General features: G+C 39.6%; 2 protein-coding genes and 1 long non-coding RNA gene across 3 annotated transcripts; 1 reads left to right on the forward strand and 2 right to left on the reverse strand.

Moving 5' to 3' along the window:
* Positions 1 to 7,529: 7,529 nt before the first annotated feature.
* On the reverse strand, positions 7,530 to 8,773 carry LOC129740984 (uncharacterized). The gene is made up of 2 exons (XM_055732657.1): positions 8,354 to 8,773; positions 7,530 to 7,756 (listed from the first exon to the last, which is right to left on the reverse strand). Exons 1-2 carry the CDS (start codon positions 8,648 to 8,650, stop codon positions 7,577 to 7,579), a joined length of 477 nt encoding a protein of 158 aa, XP_055588632.1. The 5' UTR covers positions 8,651 to 8,773; the 3' UTR covers positions 7,530 to 7,576.
* Positions 8,774 to 9,556: 783 nt separating this feature from the next.
* Positions 9,557 to 12,443, forward strand: LOC129745736 (ATPase WRNIP1-like). Its single transcript, XM_055739057.1, has 3 exons — positions 9,557 to 10,593; positions 10,658 to 10,829; positions 11,883 to 12,443. Exons 1-3 carry the CDS (start codon positions 9,629 to 9,631, stop codon positions 12,405 to 12,407), a joined length of 1,662 nt encoding a protein of 553 aa, XP_055595032.1. The 5' UTR covers positions 9,557 to 9,628; the 3' UTR covers positions 12,408 to 12,443.
* LOC129745737 (uncharacterized) lies at positions 12,423 to 13,545 on the reverse strand. The gene is made up of 4 exons (XR_008737174.1): positions 13,317 to 13,545; positions 13,034 to 13,127; positions 12,810 to 12,844; positions 12,423 to 12,516 (listed from the first exon to the last, which is right to left on the reverse strand). It is a non-coding gene; the product is annotated as an uncharacterized LOC129745737 (long non-coding RNA).
* Positions 13,546 to 20,020: the final 6,475 nt, after the last annotated feature.

A 20,020-nucleotide genomic window follows, 5' to 3' on the forward strand; every position in this document is an offset into this window, starting at 1 on the left:
TTTGGGGATCAATAAGTGCCACTCTTTTTATAGAATTCACCTTCCTTTATCAGGCGGAATTGAAGCTGTTGCATGTCATACAACAATAAGAGGTAAGGACTTATGTGTTGTCAGTTTGTACTGGCCTCAGAGAGTTGCAGTGGATCGAAATCACCTAGAGGACCTGTGCTCAGTGCTCCCTGAGCCAAGGTTGATCCTGGGTGACTTCAATTCACATGGAACTGTCTGGGGAGAACAGATTGACGATAGTCGTTCTACTCTTATCTATGACATTTGCGACAGTTTCAATTTGACAGTATTGAACACGGGTGAAAAAACACGGGTACCTAAACCTCCTGCAAGACAAAGTGCAATTGACCTCTCACTCTGCTCAAATTCACTATCATTTGATTGCCAGTGGAAGGTAGTCCATGATCCGAATGGTAGTGATCACTTACCTATCGAAATTACTATCACCAATGGGGTCAGCTCTTCGAACACAATAAATATGACATATGACCTTACAAGACACATCGACTGGAAAAGTACTCGGACACAATTAAAACCGCCATCGACTCTATGCACGTTTTACCTCCTTTGGAGGAGTACCACTTTCTTTCTTGTCTGATACACGATAGTGCAGTTGACGCTCAAACAAAACCCATCCCAGAATCATCTATTCATCGAAGGCCTCCTAATCCATGGTGGGACCCTCAGTGTTCTAAGCTTTATAAGGACAAATCAACAGCATTTAAAGAATTTCGAAAACATGGAACTCTTGTCCATTTTGAAGCTTACGTTTCCCTTGAAAATCAGTTTAAAAAGTTAACCAAGGGGAAGAAAAAGGCGTATTGGAGGAATTTTGTTAGTGGGTTATCGCGTGAAACATCCTTAAGTACTTTGTGGAAAGTGGCACGAAGCATGCGTAATCGATCATCTACAAATGAAAGTGAGGAATATTCACAAAGGTGGATATTTAAATTCGCACGGAAAGTCTGTCCAGATTCTACACCTGTGCAAAAAATAATCCGGAACGTGCCTCCTGATAGGTCTGATAGTGGTCTAGACTCAAGCTTTTCGATGGTCGAATTCTCACTTGCCCTCCTCTCTTGCAACAATTCAGCTCCGGGAATTGATGAAATCAAATTTAACTTGTTGAAAAACCTTCCGGATGCTGCAAAATTTCGCCTGTTAAATTTATTTAATCAATTCTTGGAGCATAACATTGTTCCCCAAGATTGGAGACAAGTGAGAGTCATTGCTATCCAAAAGCCCGGAAAACCAGCGTCTGATCCCAACTCTTACCGTCCAATAGCGATGTTGTCTTGTATACGCAAATTGATGGAGAAAATGATATTGTTTCGTTTGGACAAATGGGTAGAAACAAATGGTCTCCTTTCAGATACTCAATTTGGGTTTCGAAGGGGCAAAGGGACAAACGATTGCCTTGCTTTGCTGTCTTCAGAGATACAAATGGCGTACGCAAAACGTGAGCAAATGGCTTCAGTGTTTCTAGACATAAAGGGAGCTTTTGATGCAGTCTCAATAGAGGTTTTGTCAGACAAGTTGCACTCCCGGGGTCTGCCTCCTCTATTGAACAACATCTTATACAGCTTACTTTGTGAGAAACATTTGAACTTTGCTCACGGAGATTTTGCAGTTAGAAGAACATCTTACATGGGCCTCCCACAGGGTTCATGTTTGAGTCCACTATTGTACAACTTTTATGTGAGTGACATCGACAGCTGTCTCTCTGAAGGCTGCACTCTAAGACAACTTGCAGATGATGGAGTAGTGTCTGTCACAGGATCTACTGAGTCTCATCTGCACAGGCCTTTACAAGATACTTTAGACAGATTGTCTTCCTGGGCTTTGGGGCTTGGGATTGAGTTTTCCCCTCAGAAAACGGAAATGGTTGTTTTCTCTAAGAAACGTAGACCTGCTCAACCTAAGCTTCAACTCCTACACAGAAAAAAAATCTGAATCCTTAACAACACTGAAATTGAAAACCTGTATCGTTACATGACGTGGAACTCGATTTATTGATGTAAATTTACAAATTAAAAAAAGTTGAATCCTTAACAGCACTGAATTCATATGACACAAATATTACTTGACACGGAACGCGATTATTTGATGTAAATTTACATCACATATGATGTAAATAAAAAGAAGCATCACATACGACGGAATTTTCAGTGCGAATTAAATATTACACGTCTTTAATATTTTACATGTCTTTAAATTTTACACGTCTTTTGAAGTTTACAGACGTGGAATATTCAACTCGCACTGAAAATCCCATCATATGTGATGCTTCGTTTTCGTTACATCATATGTGATGTAATGGAAAAAGAAATTTCTTAAAATTACACGACATGGAATGTGATGAGGACATTGAATTTCAATTTAATAGGATCAGACAAATTTAAACAAAGTGTCAAGTCAAAGTCGTGCACCAAAAAGTATTTTTAAGCAGTTTTCCCGCGATTAAAGTTCCCAGAGATCTTCGTGAAGCAGGAAGCGGTGTTGGAAGCAGCTCCAAGTTATTCAACTTTGGATCCGGTCTTCGAGAAAAAATATAAGTGTGAATGTGACTCCTAATATAAAAAATTGTGAGATTAAAAAAATCATTGTCACAAAATGAAATAAACTAAATTAATAACAAAAAGGTTTTATTTTTATTATGACATGAGATAATTCCATTATTGAATCATAAATACCAATAAATAAAAGAAAACAGATTCCAATTGGAAAGTTTTTCCTCCAATATTCAGTGGTTTTATAATTTACATCATTTTTATTTTACATGTTGCCATATTTTACATCATTTTTTATTTTACACGTTGCAACATTTCACTGGCGTGTAATTTCCAACTAGCACTGAAAACTCCGTCATATATGATGCTTCTTTTTATTTACATCACATGTGATGTGATTTTACAGATTTTTTTCGTTGTGTGTAGGCAGAACGATCACTCAATCGAGGAGTTTCAAGTATCTTGGGGTTTGGTTTGATTCCAAGTGTACCTGGAGAGCCCACATTGAGTATCTGAAAGGAAAATGCCAACAAAGAATCAATTTTCTCCGATCAATTACTGGCACCTGGTGGGGAGCCCATCCAGAAGATCTTATCAAATTGTATCGAACAACTATTCTATCCGTTATGGAATATGGTAGCTTCTGTTTCCAGTCAGCTGCCAAAACTCACCTCATCAAACTATAGTGTATCCAATACCGTTGTCTCCGTATCGCTTTGGGCTGTATGCCCTCAACACACAACATGAGTCTTGAAGTTTTGGCAGGAATACTCCCTTTGAAAGATCGATTCAATTTACTATCACTTCGGTTCCTCATCAGGTGTGAGGTCATGAACCCATTGGTGATTGTAAATTTCGAAAGGTTACTTGAGCAAAATGTTCAAACCAGATTTATGTCTATATACCATATCCTCATGTCAATGCAGGTAAACCCTTCTTCGTATTCTCCAACTCGTGTTTGTAGCCCAGACTACGATCATTCTTCTGTCCAGTTTGATTTGTCTATGCAGCAGGAAATTCGTGGAATCCCGGATCCGCATCGTCCTCTTCTGATTCCAAGAATTTTCGAAGCTAAATATAGACACGTCGATGCTGATAAAATGTACTTTACCGATGGATCACTTATAGAGGAAACAACAGGATTTGGAGTGTTCAACGAAATATCCAGCGCATCTCACAGTCTCCAGTCACCATGCTCTGTATATGTTGCAGAGTTAGCAGCTATTCACTGGGCTTTGAATAGTATCGCCACACGACCTATTGAACACTACTATATTATAACTGATAGTCTCAGCTCTGTTGAAGCAATCCGCTCTATAAAACCAGGAAAATTCACGCCGTACTTCCTCGAAATGATACGAGATATATTGACCACTTTATCAAGACGTTGCTTTTCTATCACCTTTATCTGGGTCCCCTCACATTGCTCAATAGCAGGCAATGAGAGGGCAGATTCCCTTGCAAAAGTGGGTGCGATGGAAGGCAACATTTACCAGCGTGAAATCGTATTCAACGAATTTTACTTCTTGGCTCGAAGAAACTCTCTTGTCAACTGGCAGCGTAGATGGGACGAGGATGAGTTGGGTCGGTGGTTCCACTCGATTATCCCAAAGGTAAGCCTTAAACCCTGGTTTAATAGATTGAACCTGACTCGGGATTTTATTCGTATATTTTCCCGTCTCATGTCCAATCATTATTCCATGAATGCGGTACTCTATCGTTTAAATATTGCTGGCAGCAATTTATGCGGATGTGGTCTAGGTTACCATGACATCGAGCATATTGTTTGGTCGTGTGAGGACCACCTATTCGCCAGAGCGAACTTTATAGATTCCCTTCGGGCCCGAGGAAAACCACCCGACGTTCCAGTGAGGGATGTATTAGGTATGATGGACTTGGACTATATGTTCGAGATATACCTTTTCCTAAAAGCTATCGATCTTCGACTATAATTCTCTTTATTTTCATATTTCCCTTTCTATCTTTCTTTTTCTTCAAAACTGAACTAGATCTAAGTACACAATTGTAATCAAACAAAACGAGTTTGGCTCCTTAAAGCCTAAAGGTATGAGCCGTTTCAAATAAATAATTTACAAAAAAAAAAAAAAAGGATAGTTTTTGGTTTATTGGGCCGGAAATGGCGGGCGAAGCATCCTTCTTTGTGGATTTGAGTGGTGGAGGGTTCAGCTTCCATTCTCTGGCTCCCATCGGTGGTTTCCATTGGCCGGAACTCCCCAGGGATCGTTTCTCGGGTTTGATCAACGGTGGAGAGGAAGCACGCTCGCGGTGCGGTGGTGGAGCTGGAATCCACTTTGCCAGAAACTGTCCAGCCAAAGAGGGTGTCCACCAAAAACGGAGAATTATCACCAAGAGAGTGGCGTACGCCTGTGTGGAACTCGTGGTAACATTCTCCACCGATGATCATGTCGATTGTTGCTGGAACGTTGAACTGAGGATCCTCCAATGGAACCTTCGGCATTCTCCAGGAAGTTGAATCGATCGGGGATGTGGGAAGATGGGAGGTTGGCTTCTTCATGACGAGAAAATCGAGTGTGGTGGAGAAGTCGCTGTTCTTGGATATGATCTTGGCAGCTAACTTGTGTTTGATGCGCTTCACTGACTCTCCGATTCCGGCAACTGAGATGTCCACGGGGCTTTGTCGGGTGGCGAGTTCGTTCGCCAGCTTCTTGGTGATGAAGTTGGACATCGCTGCAGAATCTAGCAGAGCTCTAGCAGGAATCTTTCTGCCGTATCGGTCGACAACAAACAGCGTAACCGTCTCCAATAGAACAGTCGAATTTGAATGCACGGATAGATTTATCGCTGGTGGGCTGAGTAATCCGCTGGTACCTTGATTCTTTTGTGTAGCTTGTGATCTCTCGGGAGAGAACTCATTCGGTGCTGCTGCTGGGTCGTGCAATATCGTATGCTGCTTCGCTTGGCAAATCCTGCACAGAAACTTGGATTTGCAGGATCTTGCCTGGTGGTTTGCGCGAAAGCAATTCCAGCAAAGGCTGTGCTGTGTCACAAGCTTTCGCCGTTGGGAGCTTGACAGGTTCGAAAATGCTGGACATTGGTGAAGCGGATGTGTTCTCAAACAACAGTGGCATTGCGAAGTGCTGGATTGAATTTCGGATGTCGCTGCGTTCACGACAGATCGGATGGGAGCTGGTTTCTTCGGGATTTGTCCGGCCACCTTGGAAACGGTGAGCACTACGGATCGATGCTGGAGATCGCTGTCCACGGATTTCAACATCCGGACCTGGTGGATGAGAAACTCGATGAGCTCGTCGTACTTCACGTCATCCTTCTGTCGAGTATCTTGCTCCCATGCACGAATTGTCGCTGCATCCAACTTGTTTGTAAGGATGAAGATGAGCGGAGTGAGCCCCAGAGCCTTGACGTGTCGCTGGAAATCATCAACGAGTGTGTTGAGGTCTTGTGCGGACTCATGCCGAAGAGGTGGAAGGTTGTACAGGCCACGGAAAAGCTCTTCCCTGAGAAATCGCTTGTTGTCGTAGCGCTTTTTAAGCGCATCCCACGTCGAGGAATAATTATCGGCTTCGATATCCACCGACTCGAATGGTTTCTTGGCTTCTCCTTCCAGTGACTGTAACAGGTACTGCAACTTGTTCACGATCGGTATGTCCTCGTTGCAGTGGATCATCGAAATGAAATTGTCGCGAAATGATATCCATCGCGATTCATCCCCGCTAAACTTCGGTAGATCGATTTTTGGCAGCCGATGATGGAAACTGGAAGACATGCTATGAGAAGTCGATGCGTGCATGATCGTCGAACTCAGAAGATGCTCCCTGCTTTCCAGTTTAGACAGCAAAAAACCTTTCGCTCTGCAAAACCGATTCTCGAAATCTGCCCGAAACTCCAGATGTGTCTCAAACCGTTCTTCGTTGTCACCCATCTCGATGTCATTTTGCACGTTCAAAAACAGCTCGTTGCATTTGTTGAGCGCCTCCAAACGTACCGCAACCTGGCAACAATCTCGTTCATAGGTGAAATCCGTCACGAACTTCTCCACCACATCTCGTTCGGCACACGCTCGTCGTCTCGTCAGAAGGTCCGCTGCTAGTTTTTTCTCCGCCTTGCTAGCCATCACTCAACACCACTCAAATCACACTTGTTGACACCAAAAACGATCGAAACACCACCAACGAATGACTTTCGGATGATTTTTTATAAATAAATTTTTTCATTTTTTTTTTATTTCGTTTGAGTTGCTATTGGTTTGACCGGTACTGTTGTCAGCAACTTGTCTTAATGCCACCCAGTAATGCTACAATCACCTCAAAATGAACTCCGAAAGCGATTAGAAAGTTTTCCAAAAATCCAATTTTTGAAATGTCGTTATACTTTTGCACGATACTGTAGTCTAGCAACTTTCCCCAACACGTCTCAACAATGTTTCAGTGTCTCAGTGATCACTGGAAGTGAATTCCAATTTTTCCAAAAAACTCTCAATTTTTCAAGTGTCGGTGTATTTTTGAACGACACTGTAGAGTGCACCACCCTCAATGCACTTGCACTTCCGCCTTGAATCGACTTTTGGCCACAAAATGCAATTTTGTTTAAAAAGTTATCAAATTTTTCCTTGTTGCAAAAGTTTTGAGCTGTACTGTGTTGCAAAATACTTGTACTGCAGTGTAATTCTTCGTTTGTTTTGATTCGACAACAAATCATCAACTCGCTAACTTTCAGTTACTCAGTTCAGAGTGACGGTTACTCAGTTGTCGCCAAAACCGCACCTACTCAGTTCTGACTAAACGGCCTTTACTCAGAACTGACTAACAGCCCTTTTCGCGACAACTGAGTCGGGGTTACTCAGAATGCGCGAAATTTTTTCTGGGCGGTTTTTGACCGGTTTTAATGGTGAAATAGTCAATTCCAATATGATTATGGAATAAAAGGATGCGTTAGTGGCTTTGAAAAACAGAAAACCAAAAATAAATGGTTCAAACTTTTATTGTTCAAAATTTTTTTTTTCAGTATTTTTACCTAATCACCTTTTTCTTCGGTTCGGGACGGGGTTCCGTCTGCGACTATTTTGCCATACCGGGTTGATTTGTATTCATTGCCACCATCCTTTTTAAACTCCATCGTACCGGGTTTGTCTGAGGAATCCATTCCGGAACCTCTGCACCCGTATTTGCAAAACTCCGTTTAATGTGATCCCAGCACCTCCGATGATGTTTTATGATGAGATTTTTCGTTACTCTACCCTAGAATAGAATAAAAAATCGTTAAACTATTATTAAATTGACTATTAAAATGTGTATTTACTGAAATAAGTTGATTTGTTTGTTGACAAAACCAGACTAAGTCGACTGCTTGGTACAAATTGATCAAAATTTACTCAGTTGTCGCCATCGGGCACTCGAATTCTCTGAGTGCCGAATTTTCTGTCGCCTGAGTAATCTTTGCTCATGATGTCTGAGTTGTTTAGGACCAGTCGATGGTTGCTCCATACATGAGGCGACATCTGAGTAAAATGCAGTCAGGCTCTGGGTAAACCAGAATTAGCGAGAATCAACTGATGAACTATTCGTGTCGGTTAAGCCTAGTCCACACTAGGCAACATGAACTGCGATATTTGTTATGAGGCGAACTTTGTTGTTTGTTGTTGTTGTTGGAAACCTGAGACGGTCTCAGTGTCTCCCGAAGAAAATGGGAGACGCTGAGACCGTCTCGAGACGAACCGTCTCCTAGTGTGGACTAGGCTTTAGTTTCGAGCGCAAAATTTGCGGAATATTCCGTTGGTCAAGTGAAAATAAGCTACAATAGTGTTTCAAAGTGAGAAAATCACAAAGCTGGCCTACCTTGGTGTTGACTTGGTACAAACCACAGCTGCTATGGCGCTCGGAAGATGGCGAATGCTGATTCCTCTGCTGGTTCCTGATGAGATGATGTCCTCGAATCCGGCTGCGAAGGACCAAATGTTCGGGCTCGGCCGATGGGGGGGTTCGGATTTCGGGGTATTTCTTCCCGTCTCTCGTCGACGGCATCCACCAGCAGCAGGAAGGTACGGTTCTTTCACACAACAGCTGTTCACCCGTTCGGGGGGAGATTTCGTTTGCACTATTCGGGTCTGTTTGCGAGATAGCTCCACACAGCATTCACTCGATAATTGCTGCCACCAAATATATTTCCCAACTTTCGGAACTATTGAAGGAGTAAGTCGCTTGATTAGACTTAATTATAGACTTTTATTGGGAACGAATTAAAACCCGTGCGTTCAATTCAACTTTACTTTCTATTCTACTTAATTCTAAAATGGCTTACAAACTATTGTGTGAACTTTCTCCGCGATGTTCGCTATGTTGCGAGAGAGAGTTGATCTTATGCTAAGGTACGATCACAAATAATGGTGTTTGCGAACAAATTGATTAAAGTGTCAAGTGAACATAAAAAGGACACATTACAAACAGAAATCAATTTGAATTCCTGATCGGTTTAGTACCGATCAATAATTATATCAGCTATTTTGATATACATAATATAATGCATCTATCTAAAAACATTTTATTATCCTATCAAAAGAAGCGAATGAATCAAATGAACTGAACATTTAAAGCACATCTATAAATAAATAAAACAAATCAAAATTATCTAAATCACAAAACCCACAATATTGAGCGTTAAAAGCAAGAATAAATTTGAATTTTCAAATAAAAAAAAATAAATTTCTGATGTTTAATTTTGAACCTAATTCTGAATTCTGAATCTTAAAGCGAATTCTGGAGGTGACTAACTCCAATACTGTGAATGCTGTTCTCTGATTTCTGTTTTTTATTTTTATTTTCCATTCTGAATGGCGAACAGTTTTCATCCTTTTTTAAATTGATTTCTTATTCCGATTTTTGAATTTTTAAGACGCTTCAAATTTATTTGTATCACGATTAACTTTGAATTTCTTGTTTATTATTTTGAACAATACTGTTCTGAAATTCGACTGGCGAAGATGGCACCACTGGATGTGTTTTGAAAATAAATGAATGACGCACATTTTGTGAGTAAACAAAACACTCGGATAACATCCGCGCAATTTCCCCTGGAATCAGGAATTTTCATGGTCAGTTTCCCACTTTTGTACGATGTCGACCGTTGGTTCAGCGGAACCTTCTTCGTCATGTTCCCGGTCGGTTTGTCCGGTGTGCGATAAACTGTTCCCGATGGACCAAATCGAGGCACACGTGGACCGGTGCTTGTTTTTGAATGGAGCAGAGGATGCCGCTTCATCAGGTGGCTCATCATCGGTAAGTTCCAGTGATCAGACTTCTCGTCAGAAGCGGAATTTCAGCATATTTGAAAAGTCACCCTCGGTCGTTCCGAAGAAAGCTAGGACAGATCAACAGGTTGATGCGAGTAGGATCGAGTTTCTGGAACGGCAGGTTATCGATTTATCTGATGATGAGAAGGAGGATAAACCGGTGAAGAAGGTTGAACCAAAAAAAGTGGTTGAGAAAGATGATGCCAACGTTCCACTTGCCGAGAAGATGAGACCCAATGAGCTCGGGGATTACGTAGGACAGGAACATATCATTGGGAAGAATACTGTTCTGAGGACGCTGTTCGAGAAAAATACCATCCCGAGTATGATCTTTTGGGGTCCACCGGGATGTGGTAAAACCACGTTGGCTCACATAATTGCTAACCATTGCAAAAAACGTGAAAACATGAGATTTGTAAAGCTATCGGCTACTATGAGTGGAGTCAACGACGTCAAGGAAGCGGTTCAGGTTGCGAAAAACGAACTCAAGTTCAAGCGAAAAACGATCCTCTTTATGGACGAGATCCATCGTTTTAACAAGCTGCAGCAAGACATTTTCCTGCCGCATGTGGAATCCGGAACAGTCACTCTGATCGGGGCTACAACGGAAAATCCATCGTTCAGCTTGAATTCGGCACTGCTAAGTCGCTGCCGGGTGATCGTGCTGGAAAAGTTGAGCATCGAAGCGATGGCAAAAATCCTGGAACGGGCTCTTCCGCAGTACGAAACCGTTATGTTCGAGAACAACAACCAGAGCCCGGACGTTAGCAAGTTACCGTTCATTCCTAAGTAAGACTTGGACCTTTAAGTAAAGGTTGTGGTGGTTGTCTCAATTTATTTTTATTTTTTCCAGAATGATGATCAGCTCGGAAACCGTCCGGTGGTTGGCCGGCGTTTGCGACGGCGATGCCCGAATCGGATTGAATAGTCTGCAGTTGGCACTCAATACGGTGGCAGCTCGGCAGGAAGAGGAAGGAAGCGCCTTGAAGATGGTTTCACTGGATGAAATCCAGGAGGGAATAAAGGTAAGTCGCAAGGAAAAAAATCAATCTTCTTAGTTCTGATACTAGAGAATTTTAGACTTAAAAATTAAGGTCTGAAATCTGAACTACAAATTTAGATTCGATACTCAGATTCAAGATTCAGAATCTATTCTGCTTTTTGTAATTCTGACTAAGAGTTCAACCACCGAATCCAGATGAGGATTTAAGATGAAAAATTCGTTTAAGATTTTTTGTTTTCTAATTTTTTTAATGGATTAAGGTGGCACTGGAGATACCACCAGATTGCGACGTTTTATGCATTTTAAGTCATTTGTTATCAAAATTAAAATTTCTATTTTACCGATTTTCTTTTGTCCTCCTTTGATGATTTGGTAAAAAAAACGAAACTGAGCGCTAGACGCACCCTGTAACTAAGTCAGATTGAGCTTAAATTTTGCACAGGTCAGTTTTCTGGGAGAATCTAAAAGTAGATTCGACAATTTTAGTTAACAGAGAAAAACTTCTAGTTTTTACAAAGTCTGTTACACAGGTAAAAAGCTTAGCAGCTCCAAATTTAGAGACATCATTCGTAAGAAAAGCTCAAGAGGAGCCTAGATACCTACAATTTACAATGTAACACAAACACCTATTACATATTCGAAGAAAAGGTAGCATTGAAACCATATGTCTCGAAAAATTTAAATAAACACTACCATCAACAACGAAATTTAAATTAGCTCATCAAATTTGGAGGCTTTGAGCTCAAGTCACAAATTCTCACTTCGCAAAATTTGTGAACTGTTCACGCAAACAATTTCACGAAAATGTGTTTTTAAAATTTTTAAGTGTTACACAATAGTGACTTCATTTTGACGAAATCTATGATTTCCAAAGCTAATTTCGAGAATGATAAACCTGAATTTAACAACAAGGTTCAGGATTTCGAAACGTTATCTTGAGAACTAGCTTCTTCAATAATCTCACTGATTTTAAAAAATGATTCGTCGAGTTCGAGGGAAGTAGGGACTCAATTAAAAAAAAAAAAAGTTCATATCATGGAATAATTTTCAAACAAACTACATTATTTACGAACAGAAATCTCACCTGCTGTACGATCGCAAAGGGGATCAACACTACGAGCTGATCTCGGCCCTGCACAAATCGGTCCGGGCTTCGGACGACAACGCGTCCCTTTACTGGTGCACCCGGATGCTGGCGTCCGGGGAAGATCCTCGCTATCTGGTCCGGCGGATGATTCGAATGGCCAGCGAGGACATTGGCCTGGCCGATTCAAATGCCCTCACGGTGGCCACATCGACGCTGGCTGCAGTTCAGCACGTCGGAATGCCGGAAGCCGATTGTATCATTGCCCAGTGTGCCGTGTATCTGGCCAGGGCGCCCAAGAGTCGGGAGGTTTATCAAGCTTTTGGGAGGTGTAAGGCTGCTATCGCGGCATTCAAGGGACCGATGCCTCCGGTGCCGCTTCATTTGAGAAACGCCAGCACCAAGCTGATGAAGGATCTGAACTTCGGAGCGGGCTACAACCTGCTGCATAAGGACCAATCGGGACTGCAGTATATGCCGGAAGGGCTGGAGGACGAGAATTACTTTTCGGAATGAAGAATTGACCAAGTGTTGTTTTGTTTGATTTTATTCAATTCAATTATTCAATAAATTTGTCGTTAGTTATGTCGATTTGCCATTGTTTTCTTGGGATGAAGAATGTTTCCTGGAAGAGATAAGAGAAATGACTTTTGAAGATTATAAAGAATAGTTCAATAAATTAAGTTGGATATCGATAAAATCAGATAGTGGTGCATATCGTTGTTGAATCATTGTTTTCATAAAATTCAAGGATTTCTCTCATCATGAGTAGATGAACTTTCAACTCTCGATAATTTTAGATTTTTTTTACTGATTTTAACATTTTGAATAAATTTCAAAGACCAATCGAAGTTATTATCGAGTGTTGATGAGTTTCAAAGCAATAGGTAACAATTTTACGAAAATTAAATAATTTACCTTTGGATGTACTTAGTATGGGGTGTCAGGCAAATCTAAAATACAAAAATAAAAAAAGGTTAAAATGGAATATCAGACTAGCGATGTCACCATTATTTTGAAGAAAAAAAAGTTCAGATAGTGGTGCATATCGTTGTCGAATCATGGATATCATAAAATAACAAGGATTTCTATCATCATTCGATAAATAATTTTATAAGATAATGCAGTATGTTCAAACTTACCCATTAGCGCTTCACTGCTCTAGAACGCTTGCTGGACCCATATTTTCATTTCCAGAGAAAGCGAAAATCAACCGGAAACAGCGTGGGATCTTTCCTACAAATAAAAATGGAGTCAGTGATAACATAACCTCATTTCTATACAATATGGAACTAATCTTCAAGAAATATCAGAATGGTGCATGAGTGTTGAATTCATGATTTTTCATACAAATTTAGGGTTTTTTGAATCATCATGTTAAGGTGGGACGTTTATTTCCAAAAAAAAGCTTGGTTAACATCTTACCGGGTCATTGCAGGTAGCATTCCAACGCACGTGCTCCGAACATTCCGTTTCCGCTTTCCAGCGTTCGATTATTCCAGATTTCTGTCGACACCAAGGGAATTGGTTGATCGACTTACGTTCTTTGAACTACATGATAAAAACTTGTGAAGTTGAAAGATTATTCCAAAATGAACTTTTACGAATAAAACATCCGCTCGCTGCTGCGTTTGAGAACAAAATGGACTTTTGAGCAGTCGCCTCGTTTTGAAGATGGCAACACTGCAAGAAACTGTCAAAAGGGGTGATTCAAAATTAAAGGCGGGCAACTCATATGTAAATTGCCCGCTATGTGCCCAGTGCACTTTTTGAGTCAAGAAAATTAATGAAATCGCATTATAATCAAGGGGGGTAAATAGGAAGTGATACGAACTCTCAATTTTCAGAATCAGCCATGTTGATTGCTTCGGTGCGTTTGTTTACTTTAATCCATAGAACAGTTGAGACCTAAGCTCGCCTTTTCATTTTAGCAAACAGCTAGTTTGTAAACAAAGATAACGAGCGTCACCCCACTTCTGTAAAAGTCAGAGAACCTAGTAATTTATAAAGACCTTGATTATAACTATTCAATTAGTATTAATTATTTAAAACAAGTCAAAACATTTGTTTTTTTCTCTCATTAATTGCGAATAGATTTGTGTCGGATTCTTCGTTATCAACGATCGATGGAACGAGTCTAACCGCGTTTTTGTCCTCGAAAGTCGTTAGCAAACTGGACTTTTCTGGTCACTCGTTTTTTTTTACATTTTCTATCTCTGTCACTCTCAAATCGCTCGTGCGGTTTTTCGTTAACTGCTTTTCGAAGATTGCTCTATAAAACTTAAAAGGAGCAGATTGATTCATTTCTATGCAGATTCTTAAATGTTAAAGGATACGAGTGTAGTGGCATTTGGCGTTGCGTACTTTACACGTTTTTAAATTTGTTTTTTTTTGGGTATCGTACGACGGAACTAAAGGCGATTTGAGCACTATGTTTCAGAACAAATTAGTGTTTACTATTCAGAATACTCGTTTTCAAATACAGTTTCATTAAAAAACATGACATACATTGTATTAGGATTGGAATTTGGGTATCGTTTTCGTTTATTAGCAAAGGCAACCTAGTTATCCCCAAGTTTTGCACTAACTGCTGTCATTGTTCAGAAATTCACCAGTTTTGCCCGAGGTTTGGACCTCAAGCAGGCTATTGCATTATCCCGGGTGACGATTTTGTTCGTTTATTCAGGAAAAGGTTGCTCCCGTGCCAGTGGAGAAAACGAAAAAGATATTATACCGTTATTGTTTACTGGTTTTCCTGTTTTGCTTTCTCGTCAATGAAATGAGGGATAAACTTTCAAGTCGGCAGTTTGAACTCTGCATGTTTGAATACCTTTCGTCAGAAGGAAAGAGGAAGAGGTAAATTTCTTAGAAGTTTCTTTTTAGAGGTCGGCAAAATTTATTTGAGGTATTTATAAAATCGGGAGAGTGTACAATCAGTTTTAAAAGTTGATAGACCGGCAGCGGGCTTAATCCTCGAAACGTCATCGGCCAGATTGACAGCTGTCAAAAGGGTGCGATCACACGCACACAACCAACCAACCCCGCACACTTTCTCAGCTTTTGCATTCGAGTCAACTGTGGTTTCGATTATTTTCATCAAACGCAAAGGCACTGTACGGCTGTGTGTGCATTTTATTGTGTAAAATTTTCTAGTAGTCGCCAGTTCCACAAATTCGTTTCAATTTCCTACCGAGTTTCAATCAGTGCGAGTGCGGAGTTTCGGAATAGAAAATCGCGGTTTTCGTAGGTATCCAACTTTCCTTGGCACTGATCGTACCGTCGGATTTCCCCGCAGGAAGTAGGTGTCTTAATTTTCGAGTGATTGGTCTTTTGGAGACCAAGGGAAGTGTGCAGAATTTTACGTTTTTTTTGGTAGTAATCCGCCCCGTCCTTTTAAGGTTTTGCTTTTCGCGATTAGAAAGTGAGTCTATTTTTCCCTTATACTTCCAACCCCCCGACGACTAAAAGTATCTCGATCGAAATAGGTTTATTGTGCGCCCTAAGTGAACCGAAAAAAGTCGAAAGTGTTCATAAGAATCGAAAATATCCAGTGGCCATTTCGCGAGCAATCGGAATGAATGGTCTGAAAACTTGAAACCTCAGAAGTGGTGCAAGTTTTGAGGGAGTGGAGGAAAAAAATCTAATGGTGGAGTTGGCATTAGTAGGATGCACAAAAGCAGCAAAAAGTAAATAATAATCATATCCCGTTTTTTAAATAAAAAAAAGAAGAAAACGTAAGTGGTTTATTTGTGCCCTGATGCAGTATCGTCACTAATGGATTAAGATTTTCGATTTCGAAAAGCGTAAATTTTCATCGACAGCTCCGGAAAATGTCGAGCTGAATAGAAGATAGAGGGAAAAAAATCAAAAGTGAATGCCCTCGATCAACCTTTTCTCAAGCCAGAGTAGTGAGTTGGACGGCTTAGTAGGCCGTGCTAGTGGTTCACTCGAAATACAAACGGTTTCCAAGGTGAGAAGATTAATTAGATAAAAGAAAAACCGATTGTCCAACATCGGAGAAGAAAAAAATCGTAAATGTCCATGTAAATCAGTGAAATTTGTAATTTATGCCTTACGTTGGTTGATCCATAAAAATTGCAACTAATATCAACAGAAGCCTAGTTTAAATTTCGATGTGAATCAATAGATGAAGCTGGGTGAAAATATTTTGGGGAAAATCATAGCTAAAGAACCGGAAGTGCTGTGCCTCCTTAGATAACAGAAACGTCGTTCTATTGCGTCACACACTGCCAGAACGAGAGTATAACCTTTTGGATGTAATCACGGAACGAATGACCTACAGCAGTGGAAGCTCAACAGGACGTTGCTGCGTTTGCATAATTCTTTCCTCGTTTATCTGGGAAAAGAAACACAGAATATAAGCTGCAAAACCGAGGAAGCTACCCGAGAAGAACATAGATCACGAACGAGGGACCCGGACAATCCCTAAACGGATCAATCGATTGATCAAAACAGGTAGGTGGATATTTTTTAATGTTATTTTCTATATGTAGGTACTTTACAGCTCGTTCAAATGAACTACTGGTATGCTGTTCAAATTGTTTACAGTTCGAATCTACTAGAATTAGGTACTAGAAATTCAAAAGTTATCCTATGAACTACATATTAAAGTTTATTTTACTGATCAATCTACAATTTTGTTGATTCTCCATTGTTAAACCGCTTCTTCATAGTTCCCTTAACCGTACACTCAGAAATGAAAAAAATATGAAAATTATTATATTTCAATAACTCCGATATTTCTCTGTCATTAATATCCAGAAATATTAAAAAATAACTATTTCAGATATTTAAATTTATGCATCCGAATAATTTCTTGGCGTGTAATGATCCAATGCATAAAATTTAATAACCGAGAAATTATATATTATTTTCTTCAAACAAACGCTTTGTGCGTTTGAGTCCCAACTAAACGGGTATGAGCACATGCTAGATTCTTCAGTTGCTAAATGCCTTTCAACTTGACTGCATGCAGATTCCATTCTCTGTAAATATTTAACTGAATCATATTTAAAAAAGATGGACTCAATTGCAGTAAGTAATATTACCAGCGAAATGCACATGTTTTTATGCTATGGTCAATTATGCACATTGACCATAGAACATGAACAAAAATCAAACGATTTTCGTTTGGTTTTTCTGTTTATTTCTGCTTTAAGCGTTTGCCTTTACTTTACGGCTCAAACTTTTATTTCTGACCACCAGATGTCGTTCCATAACATTTCTCAATGCATAAATTTTAATCGCAGAAATATTTCCCAGTGAGAAATATCCCAGTAATTACACCATGAGAAATATCCGTGTGCGTAAAGAGGGAGATATGTGAAAATACCTAAAATATAACTGTTTGATATTTTATTTATTTCTGAGTGTATGTAGTACCAAAGAAGGATATTGTTACTCAATAAAATTATAATCACAAATTTAAACCTTATAAATTATAAAAATCTCAAAAATTGGTCATCATAACTATTCAAGAAATATTTAAAAATAAGACATAATATAGTAGCGGACGCTTGGCGATGAACGTTTTAATTTTCATCAATCGCATCGTCTAACACACTCAACGCAAACTCTTGGATCATTACATCACAAAATCATCATTTTATTAAATTAAATCAATAGTGAGATTATCTCGTTGATTTGACAAAGCTTAACTTTAATTGACACTTCAGTTCCCGACAATGAAAAAAAAGAAAAGTATTCAACTATACGTGGGTCGCGATTGATTGAAGAACCTCGATCCAAACGTCGCTCATAACTTGTCTCCATTAACAACTTTATCGAAGTTTTTTTTTCTCATCTTCCACAGATCGTTATGGAACCTTTTTAAATTAATGAGCCTTTTTCGAAAAGCAAAAGAAATTTGTTCCACGTGTTTCTTTTTGCCTTTTTTCTTATACTTTTCCACTAAATCACATAATTTAGATTGATGATTTGTCGAGCGGACATTTCAATGGGGAAACGACGAGTTCGGAGGAGTGCACTATGCTCGATTATTAACTTCTTGCAGCGCCAACAACCGGCCAAGCAAAGATAGCTGGTTAATTTAAGTAGATTGTGTTACACGATTGTACAATTAAGCCAGTCAGTGGTAATGAGATGCGCTGAATAATTGGTTGAAAACCGTAGCGATAATCAGTTTGGCCAGTAAATCAATCAATGCGTTATATGCATTCATCAGAAGATTAATAAAGCTCCAATTCTTCGCATAAAAAGTCTTAAACGCTTAGGAATAGATAGCAGTTGTAGAATATAAGAGACAAAAATATTTTAAAAGACTCTCTAATAACAAACGTTCCTCTTCTAATTTAGCACAAAAAAAACTAAGAAAACTGAAATGTGTCAGAACGAATAAATTTCATCAAAAATAAAGCTCGCGAAGAAAATCCGCAGAAGCAACACATTACATCGTTCGACATTCCGTTTGAAGTTACGGGAGTCAAAATTCAAATCAGTCATCTCGATTTATAATTCAATGCTGCTGAATAATATCTTTCTCACCAGATGATGGGGAGCTACGTGATATCTGCAGTCATAAATTGGTTGAAACTGAAATCGTAAAATCAGAACGTCGATTCTCGACACTCTGTTCTTGTATCATTGAGATTGAATCAACGGAAAAGGGTGACATGTTATTTTCACCGTCGAGTTCTGTTTTTTTTTCTTCTCTTATTTCATTTTCCTGTGTGTCTCGAAGGCAAATAATAACCAATCTTCGATGGTTCTTCCAATGAGCCAGAGAGCCTCTACCCGAACAACCACCAGACCATGGTCAATTGATCAATTAACCCTGGAGGCAAATTGAATCAAGTGAAAGAAATGTCACAGCGTCTGACTAATGGAGCGTGCGGATTTTTAAACTGGAACAAGCAAGCCTCTGTTAGGTCAACGATCTTTGAATGAGGGACCTTTTTCTAAAAAAAAAAAAATAACGCCAATCCTGAGGCATAAACCAGATTTCTCACGATACAAAAATAGAGGAAAAATGGGCTTTTTGTTTTTGGCAAGAGACACCACCAATCGTAACCGTGCCGTCGTGAAGAGTCTGGATGTTGTGTGAAATCTGTTTTGTACTGTTTACCATTTGGCAACGCCCTATAACCAGAAGGCAAATGTGGTGTAAACGGAAAGAGCTTTCTGCTGAAAAAAAAAGAAGTGTGGCATCCACTTTATGGGGTATGCAAGCCGGCGTTTGTTCTACCGTACCCTGAGGAGGATGTAAATGTCAGTCGTCGCTTGTACTACGGCTAGCTGTTGAGCCTACACCCATCATATGATGGGTTGGGTGTTTTATCCAGGAAATTACAACCTACAAGATATTCAGGATTTTATTGAATTTCAAGTGGCTACTGAATAGTTATGAAGTGTCAAGTGAAATTAGATCTTCTCAAAGAAACATATTCGTAGACGGTCTCTAATCATCTCATGCCAACGCTGCCAAAAAAAAAACCTAACATTAGTGTTGAAAGTTTAAGAGTTAATTTACAGTTTAAATCTCCTCATACCATTAGAATTTAACCGAGGCTTCGCCTGTTCACTGTTACTCTAAAAATACTCTAAAGGTTACACTAAAATTAGCGCTTATAAAACATTACAGAAGGCTTCCATATTGTGTTCCATGAATTTTGTTCACAGAGATCTTAAATGAGTATATTTTTTGTCAAGCAAAAAAGTGAAAAAGTACCTAGATAGTAACGTTTAAAATGCAATTTCATTTCGTTTATCAAAAACCGAAAAATAAGTCCGTTTGTGGGGCAAATTGGGTACCAACCTGGGGTATCATAATAGACTGAGTCGATTTGGGGTCATTTTTGAATTTCTCAAACCCTGGGGTCTTAAAAGCTTCGTCTTGGTCCAAAACTCATCCATGATTTTTTGTAGAATTTTTAAGTAACGTTTACATGAGTAAATTTGAAGTTTTAGGTTTGTATGGGAAAATTGAATATTTTGTACTGAAAAATCAACATCGCTTTTGTTTCTCTTGTGGAGCCGAGCCAGCTGATGGTTTTTGTGCCAATTTATAAAATTCCTAAGGGAAATTTTCCGCTGAACAACTTTGTCCAAGATTGTAACTTCGTATCTTTTTAGGCAAAAAAGTTATTAGC

The sequence above is a fragment of the Uranotaenia lowii genome, chromosome 2 (genome assembly GCF_029784155.1).
Source record: "Uranotaenia lowii strain MFRU-FL chromosome 2, ASM2978415v1, whole genome shotgun sequence".
Classification (NCBI taxonomy): Eukaryota; Metazoa; Arthropoda; class Insecta; order Diptera; family Culicidae; genus Uranotaenia; species Uranotaenia lowii.